General features: G+C 44.5%; 1 protein-coding gene across 3 annotated transcripts in view; it reads right to left on the bottom strand.

Annotated features, from left to right (window-relative positions):
• The window catches only part of BACE2 (beta-secretase 2), a 54,350-nt gene that overhangs the window by 32,751 nt on the left and 8,201 nt on the right, over positions 1-13,398 (bottom strand). Inside the window, exon 1 of one of the 3 annotated variants that reach the window (XM_042033407.1) lies at positions 11,049-11,126. The exons of the other annotated variants lie outside the window; for them this stretch is intronic. Coding sequence (XP_041889341.1) covers positions 11,049-11,111 — 63 coding nt within the window. The 5' untranslated portion in view covers positions 11,112-11,126. Of the gene's footprint in view, positions 1-11,048; positions 11,127-13,398 lie in introns of those variants that run through there. 3 annotated transcript variants of the gene reach the window in all.

Raw genomic sequence — 13,398 nt, 5'->3', positions numbered from 1 at the left:
AGAAAAAAAAAAGCAATCTGCCCTATCAGGCAGCTACTCAAATGGAGATGGTAGGAGCAGATACCAAAAAAAGGCAACCATGCCTCCTTTGGTGACAACACGGTCTCAGATTGGCTTAAAACACCTGTCCCCAGAAAAATATTAAGGAATTAAGAATTTTCCTGTAGGAGGGAGTGAGACACGAAGATTTGGTTGCCCATGCCTTAAAGCCAGCTCAAACCAGCCCCTTTGGTTGTCCTCATCACTCCTTAAGACGTGATGTAGCTTGGGATCTAGAACCGGAAGGGGAGGTGGGAAGGGCAAGAGAGAACAATCAGGGAAACAGGTTTGGTGTTGACACGGGAAGTGGAGAAACAGGGCTGAACTGAGAAATGAGTGTAAACACAAAGGAGAAAGCATTTGAAGAAGACGTGCTGAATCCTTCTCTAACAAGACTGAGCGTAGACAAAAAGTGTGAGTCAATGCTCAAAAACATCTTTGGTTTGCTCATGGAGGGGGAGGGAGGTGATGGTTACTCTCGTTTTACCCCCTTAAAGTTTTACCCCCTTAAGTATGGGAGTGAGGATCCCTGAAATTTAGACAAGAACACAAAACCAAGCAGTAGTTTCTGAGAATCTCTTCTCAACTGCACGCACACTCTGTCATTGGTATTCCCAGCTCCAATCTTGCAGAAATTTTAAGACTAAAAAGAAACAAACCTACAACCTTAGCCAAGCACCTCGCTGCATCCCAGACTTTAGATTAAGCAAAGACAATACATTAAAATTTATTTTGCACCCACACGAGTGAGACAGAGACATCTAAAAACAAAAGGATATCCTCAAGTTCACCTGGCTCCAGGAGCTGGGGCTTTAAAAGAAAATAAGAACCTCTGAGACACTGCAATAAAATCCAAAGTTTGCTACATACTTCATTTCAATGATATCAAAACCCAAACATTTTTTCAACCACCTAACAAAGTACAAACTATTCATTTCCTCCCCCCCCCCCCCCCCTTCCCTGGCATAGAAACCATATGAAAAATAAATAACAAAGACCAGCTACAATGTGTGCATCTATCAGGACCGACAAAATTTGCCTCAAAGGGGTGCTGCAGGGCTTAAATTAATTAGCCTTTCCGAGGTAGTCCATGAAGCTTGAGTAATGGGCACTGTACATCAGCTGCATAAATACATGTAGGTGTTACCTTAGCCTCAGTGATATGCATGGCACCGTACACGGAGGAGAACTTGGGGAAAAAAAAACAACCAACCAAAACCAACCAAAAATCACTAAATATGACACATATGAAAGATATTTTATCCCCGCACCTTAAATACAATGTTATCGTCAAGGAATTCACAAACCATCGGAGGAAAGAGCAAATTTACTACCCACAAGACGGAGCAAAATCAAGATTTCCAGAAGAAAATAGATATCCCCCACAAAGAAGGAGGGAAAGCACAAAGCCGGCTAACCATGCAAGCTCCAGCCCACTCAGACACAGCAGAGCTCACATGACAGATGCTATTGAGGCTGACATTCTCTATCCACATGTTTGTGCATAATGAGATGCAGGCGGCCAGGGCAGACACTGATTTATTGTAGTCCTCACAATAGCGCCAGTGATTAGCAGCTCATTTTGGGGTGGGTATAACTTACTGAGTTCTCTTTCTCTCCTGGCTACCCTTCGGGTCTGAATTTTCTTTAGTGCCTTCACGTCTCATTAAGAGCCACTTTCATGTTGTGAAGGCTCCACTGGAGCCTACTTCATTCCACGGTGCCTGCCGGGCTCATGGTGCTGCTGGGGCAGCTTCAGGCAAGCTCTGGAGAGTCACAAGGTGGCCACTGAAGGAGCCATGGTCCAGGGCTGTCCATCCTGTCCTGTCTTGATCAACCGTGGAGAGCAGCCCTACCGAGAAGGACTTGGGGGTGCTGGTGGCTGAGAGGTTGGAGATGTCCTAGGAAATGTCAACTTAAAGCCCGGAAACCAGCTGTGTCCTGGGCTGCATCCAAAGCAGTGTGGGCAGAGGTGAGGGGGGGGATTGTGCCCCTGTGCTCAGGTGAGAGCCCACCTGCAGAGCTGCCCCAGCCCTGGGACCAGCACAGGGAGGACGTGGAGCTGCTGGAGAGAAGCCAGAGGAGGCACCAGGATGAGCAGAGGGATGGAGCAGCTCTGCTGGGAGGAAAGGCTGCGAGAGCTGGGATTGTTCAGCCTGGAGAGGAGAAGCTTTGGGCTGAGCTCAGTGTGGCCTTGCAGAGCCTGAAGGAACCACAGGAAACCTGGAGAGAGACAATTCCCAAGGAATGGCTTCAAACTGACAAGAGTGGGTTAGATTAAATATTAGAAAATACTTCCTCCCTGCGAGGGTGATGAGGCACTGGAACAAGTCACCCAGAGCAGCTGTGGCTGCCCCATGATCCCTGGCAGTGTCCAAGGCCAGGTTGGATGGGGCTTGGAGCAGCCTGGGATAGTGGAAGGTGCCCTTGCCATGGCAGGAGGGTTGGATTTGGATGATCTCTAATTTCCCTTCCAACCCAAACCATTCTATGATTCTGTGATCTCCAGAGGACAGCCCTGCCCTCTCCTAAAACACGAAGCCACACTTTGTGCTCACTCCCCAGCTGCTGCACTTTGCTGCCTGGCTCACAAGCAAAAACTGAATTCCATGGCACCTCAGCCTGATTCCCTGAGCAATCCGCTGACAGCTGGAGGGTGACCACACCTCTCTGTGCCTTCACCGTTCTCCCACAGGGACAGAGGACCCTGACACCGAGGCAGAGCCAGCAGTGGTGGCACGGTTGGTAAATCGGAGCTCTCACGGGCAGGCAGAGCAGCTTCCTTGGGTTTATCATAGCCATCCCGAGTGGAACACTTCCAGTCACCCAGAGATGCTTGTTTAGTGATCCCCTTGTTCTGCCACAGATTGTCAGATGAAACCAGGTTTTGCACAGGCCACCTTCAGAGAGACTTGGCTGGATGAGGCTTTGGAGTAAAACTGCACAAAGACTGCTGACTGATCATGTGCCCAGCATTAAAACCAATGAAAAATTACTTTCCTTTTTCTTTTGGAAGAAGAAAAGCCTTGTCTGGGATTTTTTTTTTTTTTTTTGTGGTTTCCAAGTGCAATTTCAGACCTAGACAGCAGACACTGAGAGCAAATGCACTAAATTGTTTCTTCCCCTCAAAGGTCATCTTTACCACAGCTGTGGGGCATGAAACCTGCACCTAGTAAAGCACCTGGAGATTATTTTGCTGTCTGCATTTCCTATATGCAAATAGTGTTATTATTAATAGGAGGTTCACAAAGATCCCTACTTTACAGAAAGCAAGACAGAAACATCCACCTCTGCCATGACAAACTTACAGAGGGAATCTGGCACTATCTATATGCCATTAAGTTGTGGCTATAAAAACAAGCAAATCCAAACTTCTTTACTGAAAGTCACAAACACTGAAAGCAGAAGCCTCGGAGGTCATGCATTTTACATTTTTTCTACTCTGAAAGGGTAGAGACACTAAAAAAATCCCCAGTCCTAATGATTTCTTTCCACTAGAAGTCAAACACTTTGTCAATTCTTCAAGGATCCCTTAAACTTCCCACTGCTTGATTTAGCACCAGCATCAAATAGCACTTACTGTATGCTATGCTGCTTCAATAATTTAACTTACCGCTATGTTTTTAATATTTCTTAGCCTTCCATTGCTAAATATTGTTGTATTTTGCTATCAGAAAAAAAAAAATTGCCTATTGATGTGTTATCTTTTTTTCATTCAGCAAAGCTTTGGCACTCTGTGCTTCAGGCACCTGCCCTGGAACAGCAGGTGATGTCAATATGACGACATCCACACTAGAATGGTTATTCTTCATGCCTCATTTAACTGCCTGGCATAAAACAATTTGCAGTTATCCACCATGCATTCAGAAAGTGACTTCCTTCACATTTTGAAGGAAAGTGAGAGCAGCAATCATTCATTTTTTGCTGCAGAGTGGTTGCTCGTATCCCTTAGCTGGGACAGAAGTTGCCTCTGTTCTCATACACGGCCCGCTCAGACTTTGTAGAAGTTTCTCTTCCCTCTTTTAGTATGAGGCTGGGAGGTTTTGGTAACTTCCAGAAAAATATACAAAACAAATCCCACAGGCTGAAAGTGCAAAATGCACTTCTTTGAAGCAGCTGTCTGCATGGTTTAGCATCCACAGCCTTTTCCAGGTGTGGAATCCTAGGGCTTGCCATCAAACCTCCCGCTTTTGATGTGATTCCCCAGGTCACCCACACTGAGCTAGGGATACTCTTCATCCTCACTAAGAGACTGGTCCATAGAAAAAAACACTTTATTTTTTTTTCCCCAAGTTCACAGGTCTGATCAATCCCTTTAGGTCAAGCAGTAAAGTTCCACAACTGGACAGGCTGCAATTTCTACAACTGCTTGAAAGGAGGTTGTAGTGAGCTGGTGTCAGTCTTTTCTCCCAGGAAGCAAGTGACAGGATGAGGGGGAATGGCCTCAAGCTGCACCAGGGGAGGTTTAGACTGGATATTAGGGAAAAATTTTACTCGGAAATTGTTGTAAAGCACTGGACCAGACTGACCAGGGGAGTGGTAGAGTCACCATGCCTGGAAGTGTTCAACAAACATGTGGATGTGGCACTTGAGAACATGGTTAATTGATGAACATGGAAGGTGGTGCTGGGTTGATGGCTGGACTGAAAGGTCTTTCCCAGCCTTAACTATTCCATGATTCTGTAAAGAAACCAGATTGCAAAAATGTATTTGGCTCTTCATTCCTGCTTCAGCTGAAGCATAGGCAGTCGGAAGAAAAATAAAAAAAGGAATAGGATTTGCACAGAAAGGTCCATAAATGCAATAAAACAATCTCATTCAGCCTCACATTTACTCTGGGATTCAGACAAAACCTTAATGATAATTGATAATTTTCCTTCACAAGGCAGCAGAGCAAAGAATCTGGCTCTGTAAGAATTCATAGAATCATTGAATGGTTTGGGTTGGAAAGAACCACAAAGATCATCCAGTCCCACCCCCAGGGACACCTTCCACTATCCCAGGTTGCTCCAAGCCCCAGTGTCCAGCCTGGCCTTGGACAGTGCCAGGGATCCAGGGGCAGCCACAGCTGCTTTGGGCACCCTGTGCCAGGGCCTCACCACCCTCCTCAAGGAAGAATTTTTTAAAATATCTAATCTAAATCTACTCTCTTTTAGCAATGATATCTCTTTTCCTGATGAAAACTACAAGCTATCATGCCTCCTCTGGGATTTTAACTCGACCCAAGGGCGCCCCTTTCTCTTGTCCTCAGTAAAGAGCAGCCATTCCACACCAGTAACATTCATGTGCCACTCAAAATCTTGTCCTGCTGTGCTTTCATGATTTCTCCCAAAGCACACACAAAATAGGGCTTGTAATTCTACTCTGCTTGCTGGAGCATGTCACACAGTGAACTATGACAAAGTAAAAAAGTTTTTTTCCCCATGTAGAGACCAGAAATAGGAATCCTCTCATTACCTGCTCAGGAGCTGTTACCACACATCACAATGTACTGGCTTAGTAGAAGTCCACCCCATCTCACCCCTGAACTTGTACCATCTCTTAACTCTCTTTCTTATTTTGCCCTACACATAATAAACCCCCCAGAAAATAATCTGCTAGACAGTACTTAAAAAAAAAGACTTCAAAGAAATGCTGTTTCTTGTTAGGGATTAGCAGCTAGAAATCATTTGGGTAACAGCTCTTCTTTTTCAAGCTGGTTAATAGATAGGAAAATTAGTTGGCAATTTAAATGCTGCCTCATTTAACACAATGATTCCTAATTACATTATCAGCCCATCTGGCAAGAATTGCTTACAACCATCACACAGAAAAGAAAACACCAGTAACTATGTGCTGTGTTTGCCCACAGTTATTACGTGTTATTATTGGCACTGACTGTCAGTCAGGTTATTTCAGCAATTTGTTTCTACAAATTAGTAATATTACAATATGCGGTGGCTTTTTAAGCACAGACACACTGTATGTTTTTTTTCCCCTCTGTGTTACTCAGAGTTAGCATTTACAGCCTACTTTCTAATAAAAAAAAAAATCAGAAGGCTAGGCTTTAATATAGGTTCTTCATCTGTTCCCCTAAAGATGCAGAAATAAAAGCAATTTAAAAGACAAGTTAGAGAAATCTTTGGAAGCATTTCTAGATGTAGAGGACTGCAAAGTCAGACATAAAACTTAAAAAGCCTCCACAGAAACACATTTCTGCTTGCAGAATAACATGTACTTTGTTTAAAAGGTAAGACTGAAAATAAAAATAGGTAAACTTGTTGGGCTGGCACACTGCCCATGAACATTGGGGCAGGGATGGACTCTCCCATTTCTCACTGCTCACAAGCAGTCCCTGCAGCAGAGGAACATCTCACCCCAAAGCCAAATGAGCCTCTGCACCTTGGATGGAATTATGCTTCACCTTGGAGAAGGAGGAAGAGGAGGAGGAAGGGCACAGACCCACATTTTACACCAAGTCCAGGAGGAGAAGTATTTCCAGTGTTGCCCTGAGTGAGGTCACCTCACCAGAGAAAACCTGTCTGCTCCTACCTCCAAAAAAACCCCCTCCAGTAGTCATAAGAAGGGTTCACCCATGCACCCAAGATAAGAGAGGCATTGTGAGGAAGTAAAAAAAAAGAATGGAGATAATTTTCTAATGACGTTTGTTCAGCAGGTGGTGCCCACATTTCGCTGCAGCTCCGGGGATGCAAAGGAAGGTGATTTATTGCTGCATGAAAACATGGGCAAACCAGAAGGTCAAGTTTATCACCAAAGATAATTCCTGCTTTCACAACAGCAGAAGTTTGTCACAGAAACTGTGCTGTGTTTGTAGTCTGGGGAGTCAACAGGAGAACAAGCGGCAGCAGCAGGCCAAGCTCTCCAGAGTGTGTTTGGCCTTTGCTGCCATTCCCCTCACTCCATTCCCAGCTGGTGCCAGGACCTGGGATTTATATTTGCTGCCTTTACATTTGCTACCTTCACATTTACCACCTTCACACTCACTCTCTTCCCCAGCCACTTAAAACATCTATTCCCAGAAACTCTGACACCCTCACTGGGCCCCACAGAAGATTTTTTCCCCTCGATCTCTTCATGATCTGCACTGCTAGACTGGGAGGAATACTTTCTTTTCCCTGCCTGAAAAGCAATAATCTCTTTGCCAGAAGATTACAAAGTACTATCTGGATTAGCCAATCTATCCATGCTTAAGAGCACTGCATGCTTCTGTAGTGGAGATTTGTATAAAAACCACAAATGCTAAAATGACAGATTGCTCTGAAGTATAAACTTGCTAAACTAAATTGTGAGTTGAAATATGAGCATCTGACTGCAGGACTGATGAATAGTCATTTTGAAGAAAAATATTACAGGAAGTGCTTTATATATATTATCATTTTGACAATAAGGGAAGGCTATTATGGTTTAAAGACAAAAAAAATAGTCAGCCAATCAATCCTGGTAACAAAACAAAATATCTATTCTTCATTTCTATGCTCTCCTTCCTGCCAGTGCCCTCGGTTTCCTAAACATTAGCATTCTTTCTGCACATGCCATCTCATGTGCTATCTTATTTTTCAGGCTGAAATTTATTTGCTGTGTCTAGATTTATCATACAGCACATCCATCCTATTCATGCTATATGAACATGCTTTGCTGTTGAACATGAGCCATTACTTGCTTATCTTAGAGCTGTGTGAATCGTAGCAATTTTGTCTCATTGCCTTTTCAGAAAAGATTAACCTTTTTTTCCTCTTTTTTGTATTTTTCCCCCCAGACACAAGTCTCTCTCCCACCTCACAACCTAGAGCAGACAAAACCAGGTGTGTGAAGCGATCCTGTGGTTCACATAAACCAGCTGCAGCTGAAGTCCTGCTCTAGGCACTGGGTTTTGAGTAAAATCTGGACTTATTAGAGAGTAACAACAATGATCTAGAGAGCTAGAAAAAAAATCACCTGTAAATAAGCATTGACAGGCTTTAAATGGCTTGAGAAGACTAAGGGAAAAGTGGTAGTCTTTTAACAGATGTAGGGTGCCACAGAGACCCCCAGGGAGCCAAACCCTTCAGAAGGAAGGGGTTGCACAGAAGCCAAGAGGTGCCTTCATCAGCTTTCCTCAGTGCAGCCACCAACACTTAACCACAAGCAGAGTTAGTGCTTACTGAGAGCAGCAGGTTCCTCGAGGGCTCCCAAATCTGAGTGAGGAAAATCTGTAAATTCACTGTACTTATACCACACACGTTCTTGAATGGAAAGATAATGAGTGCCTAGATAAATGAGGGATTAAAAAAACCCCCACAAACACTCTGAAATTCAAGAATGAATGCATGAGACATCAGCTATTTGCGCTCAAGTGCACACAAAGCTCTTGTTAAATACAAAAGCCTGTTTCCACCTGTTAGTAGGTGTAAAGGAACTAAATTAATCAATTTCCTGGTAATTACAGCACAGCACTGACGAGACAGGGAGGCTGTAAGCCGAATGCCACTGGGAGCAACTCTCACATTTAACTGCAAGCCTCATGAGGAATCCCAGTGCCCACGCAGCCTCGGTTTAGAGACGGGCTACGTCTAAGCTCTGTGCCATGTCCTAAATTAGCAAGAGTCTCATCCAGAGCTCACCCCTCCCTCACTGGAGAACAGGGTGACTTAAGGTGCAGGAGAGACAGCTACTGATTCAATAATTCCCCAGCTAGAAAGAGCCTAACTCTTGGAGATGTGCTTGTGAATGGCATCACTCATCTCACAGGCTCCTTCCCAGCATAAAACTTTCTCACTCGGAAACCCCAGACTGTACCCACCTCAGAGCAGACCTGCTGGGCACTGTCCAGCAGGATCTTGAGCTCTTTGGGACAAGGGCCAGCCACATCAGATGGAGCTAAGGGTGCTGTAGGAGGACCTGAGGAGAGGGAGAGCTTCCAGCTCCACAGTAAACACGGCACTGTCTGAGGTTAAGTGTCTGCTGTGGCTGTTCTGTTCACCAGCACTGCTTAGGGCATGCTCCTTCTAAAAAAGCAGAATCATGTCAAAGAATTTTAGAGGTTGGGTTTTCTTATGGGAGTGAAAAAGAAAAACAAACAAAAAAGGAATTATGCTAATACGTTACCTTTCAGAATACAATATTAAGGAGGACTTTTTGCTCTGGTTTTTTTTTTTTTTTTTGGGTTAAGGTAATGAAATCAGTAAGCCTACATTAATGTATTATATCCAGTGAATGATTACAGTTAGAAGCTGCAAACAGTTCAGAATTTCAATTTTCCGAGGCTTTTGCTCTCCAAAATTAGCTTCCAATTTATTTTGTCAGGTCATTCTTCTCTTTTCCTCTATCACTCATTAGACTCAGAGAAACTGCTATGAAACTGAAAAAAAAAACCAAACAGGCATTTTTAACTCTTCTTCTCTACCTAGCCTCAGAAGTCCTACACTACAGAAAAAAAAAAAAAAAAGCTTGTTTTGAAACTAAATCAACAGCTCTCCAACTGCAGTGAGACCAAAACAGTTTTATACATATGTACACAGCCAAGACATGCTAGGCAAACTCAAGAAGGCTTGAAGTGACTAATCTTTAAACCTTCCTCACCCTGTAGGTGAGTCACTGCCCATGTTTACTGTGCCATCTGGAAATAACAAAATTAATCAGGGGAATGAAGCCCACTCCTGATGTTCTTGAGCTTAGGCTAGGAGGCACCCCTAGCCTCATGAGCACTGCTATTTTTTTGGTAATCTCCCTTTTGCCAAAGACACCACAGTCCCTCTGTCCTTCAGCAGCAGGCAGAAACCCTTCAGGAGAAGTTCAGTCTCACTCCTTTATTTCTACCTCTATTTAAAGGTCTGCCTCACACCACAGATCTGAACTTCAAACTCAAATTTAAGTAAGATCCCAGCTTTCAAACTGCACTGGAGATGTGAAACCAAGTGCCAAAGCTGCTCCTTCAGTATTTAAGAAGGTGTTTTTTTGTTTTGGTTTTGAGAGAGACTATTTACAAGATCATGGGGAATGGCTTCAAGCTGACAGAGAGTAGGGTTAGGTGGGATATTAGGAAAAACTTCTTCCCTGTGAGGGTGGTGAGGCCCTGGCACAGGGTGCCCAGAGAAGTTTCGGATGGCCCATCCCTGGCAGTGTTCAAGGCCAGGCTGGATGGGGCTTGGAGCAACCTGGGATAGTGGAAGGTGTCCCTGCCCATGGCAGGGGGTGGGAATGGATGAGTTTTAAGTTCTCTTTCTACCCAGGCCATTCTATAATTCTGTGATTTGAAGGCAGCAAAAAACTTTGAGAAAAGGCTGTATTTTGGAGGCAAATAGAAAGAAAATGAAACTTGCACAGGACAGCAGTGAGAAAAATCAGATTTTTCAGAAGGCTGCATGCCAGGTCGGATCTCTCACCTCTCCTCCCCCCATCACCTTGCTTTTGTAGTGACACGATTCTTTCCAGGCTTTTTTTCCCCCTCCTCTGTCAAGATGTTAGGTTTGGAGATGAGGTTTTGTTAGCAAAGGTTTTTGAAAGCCTGGAGAGCTGTGAGGAGGAGAGGTGAAAGCAGGACACTCCTGACTCATCAAGTCTTATCTGTTCTCCCCAGAACGAGCTCTTTCCAACAGCACTTCCATACCCACACTGTGGGGCACCACTCATTAGAGAGAACATCCTCCTAGCTGCACTTACTGCCTGCTTTCAGGAAGTCCTCCTTATGTTTTTTTAGTGCTTCCCTTCAAGGGCACTGAATGCTTAGAGACATTTTCCAGTCTGTTCCCCTAAATGCTGTAACAAACCCAAAGTGGATAAGCACAGGTTTCCCTGGGTCCCCTCTATCCACACACCACAACAGTGAAGCAACCAACCTCCCCTAAACATGAAAGTCAATGGATATGATTCCATGGGAACACCCACCTTACTGCTTACGTGAAGTTCATGGCTCTGAAAGCAGCCTGTCCCTCCTGGAGGCCAGGAAAGAAAGTACAGACATGTTCACGCAGTGAGATCCCTGGATTAGCCGGGATAGTTGGGTATGGAGAGGTAAATAAAGAAGAACACACCTTGGAAAACCAGCTGTGAACTCCCTGTACTTCAAGGCATGACCTCTGCTGTAAAAATGCCATGACTTGTTCTTCAGGACTGAACTGCAGCACTGCCAGATTTTATTTAACACGAGATCTGGGTTGTGTCAGCCTGAGGAGCTGAAAAGGCCGATCCCACCCTCTTAACTACCTTGAACCACCTCTTCCTCACCTGTCATAGCAGCTCCCACCTCTTTCCTCCCTTTCTGCCCAGAAACAGCCACCATCCCACACTTTCACACACCTACTGGGCTGGTAGGGTGGTAAAGGGACATGACTGGATCTGCCAGTGCAGGCGAGGGAGGGGAAGGAGGGAAAGATCAGGCTAAAACCCCCAAGTTCAGCTATGTCAGTCACAAGGACTGGAATTTGGTTATTCTGATTGTGTTTCCTGTTAAAAACGTTGTGCCACCCCTCTGGGGAAAAGGTGTAGGGCCAGGCAGCTTCCCACTGCTCCGTGCCATCTTCGGTGGCCACAGGAATGTGCACAGGCAGTCCTAGGTCTCAGAGCACAAACAAGGTGATGCAACTCCAGTGGTTTTATTTCCCCGGCAATTAATAAAGGGAATACAGCAGATGGAAGGCTTTTGCTCCCCATTGCACCTGACCTATTTAGGATACTGCCAAGCAGAATTTGATTGTCATCATGGGTGTTCCTTGGAATTATACAAGGGAGTTCAAAGGCACAAACAGAAAACAGCTTTATGCTCCATATTATCAGGAAGGACTATTTGATTGAGAAAAGAAAAAAAAAAAAAAAAGGAAAGGAAAAAAAAGCTGTTAAGCAATGTCATAATGATGTGTTCGATTAATTAAAAATAAGAATCATGTTTTATATTCATATTTGTTCTAACATTTTTACTTAAAAATTTGGCAGGACAATTTAAAAGGCAGTTTTGATTCTCACATGAAATAAGATATGCTTTTAAAAAAAAACCTCTCTTTTTTGAAAGCAGCACTGTTCCTCCCCCTGCTATTGGAGTCATTTATTTTGCTCTCTCCTTCTCAAACATTCATACTTTACTCTTTCCCCTGGCTAATACTGGAGAGGCAGCAGCTCTGGGAAATGAACCAGCTTTGCCCGTGGCTCATACATCATTACAATTGTTAACCAAGTTCCACTATAAAAATCTTGATTACACAGGAGAACACAGAGGCATGCAGGAACACAGCTTCATTTCCAGATACCAGATTGAGTTTGTAGGGCAGGAAGTTAAAAGACTTTGTTATGCTCTGGGGTTGGTAAAGCCTGCCAGGACACACCGTAACAGCACACGCCAGACTACAGCTTCCTGCAACCCATTCCTCCACACAGCAACCTGCAGGTAGGACTGAGCTACCTTCTACCCTGGCCAGGGGTTACCTCCTGCTGTGAGATGGTGGATGTGTGATGGGAGCTGGAATTGGATGATCCTGAAGGTCCTTTTCAACCCAAACCATTCTATCCATACCACTGGAGCTGATGGTGCTCAGGGCATTGGAATTGTGGAATTTCGCCCACTGGCAACAGCAAATGTTGTTGTGCACACCTGCCACGGAGAAAAGCTCCCAAACCTGGATTAAAAGCTGCAGGTAGTACCACTGGCATCTGGTCACTTGCCACTGACCAAAAGTCATTCAAGGTTAACCTGAAGGCTCAGCAGAGTGCAAATGAAAGTTAATTTTAGCTGGAACATGTAGCACACACCAGCGTTCATAACCACAGCTCCTGAGCAATTTTGGGAATTTTCCCCATCCCCAACATTATTTATCACAGCAGTTCAAATGCAAAAAATCTGGCACTTTGGATCATGTGAAATGTTTGTGTTATTCCCTGAAGGACTTTGCTTCTGAGAAGTAATGAGAAGATTACTCTCTGACAGTTAAACTGAAGCACTGTGACTGCATCAGATGTTATATTGCTCCAGCAGCTCCCAGACTTTTGGGAAGTGTGACCACCTTTGAACTCCTCTGTCTTATTCGCAACCCGAGAGTCACTGAGAAGAAAAATGAATGAATTAAATAAAAATATCTTTAGTCACAGAAAAGGTAGGATTGATGAATCATTCTCTGACACGCCTCACACCTCACTCTTTCCTGTAGCAGGCATCTACCAGGCAGCACAGCAAACAAAAGCACAGCCTTTCCAAACCATGCTTAAGCAGCACAGTAATACTGCCCTGAAGAACTTCCAAGTTGGTGTAGTGTGCTCTGGCTTGAATCAGAGAATCATGGAGTGGTTTGGGTTGGGAGGGACCTTAAAGATCATCTCGTTCCAGCCCCCTTGCTGTGGGCAGGGAACCTTCCACTAGAGCAGGTTGCTAAAAGCCCCATCCAACCTGGCCTTGAA

This window comes from Corvus kubaryi, unplaced genomic scaffold (genome assembly GCF_017639235.1).
Source record: "Corvus kubaryi isolate FWS band 111438036 unplaced genomic scaffold, C.kubaryi_AGA036_p1.0 133, whole genome shotgun sequence".
Lineage (NCBI taxonomy): Eukaryota > Metazoa > Chordata > Aves > Passeriformes > Corvidae > Corvus > Corvus kubaryi.
Note: the sequence above shows the minus strand (reverse complement) of the source record. Positions and strands in the feature narration are given on the sequence as shown.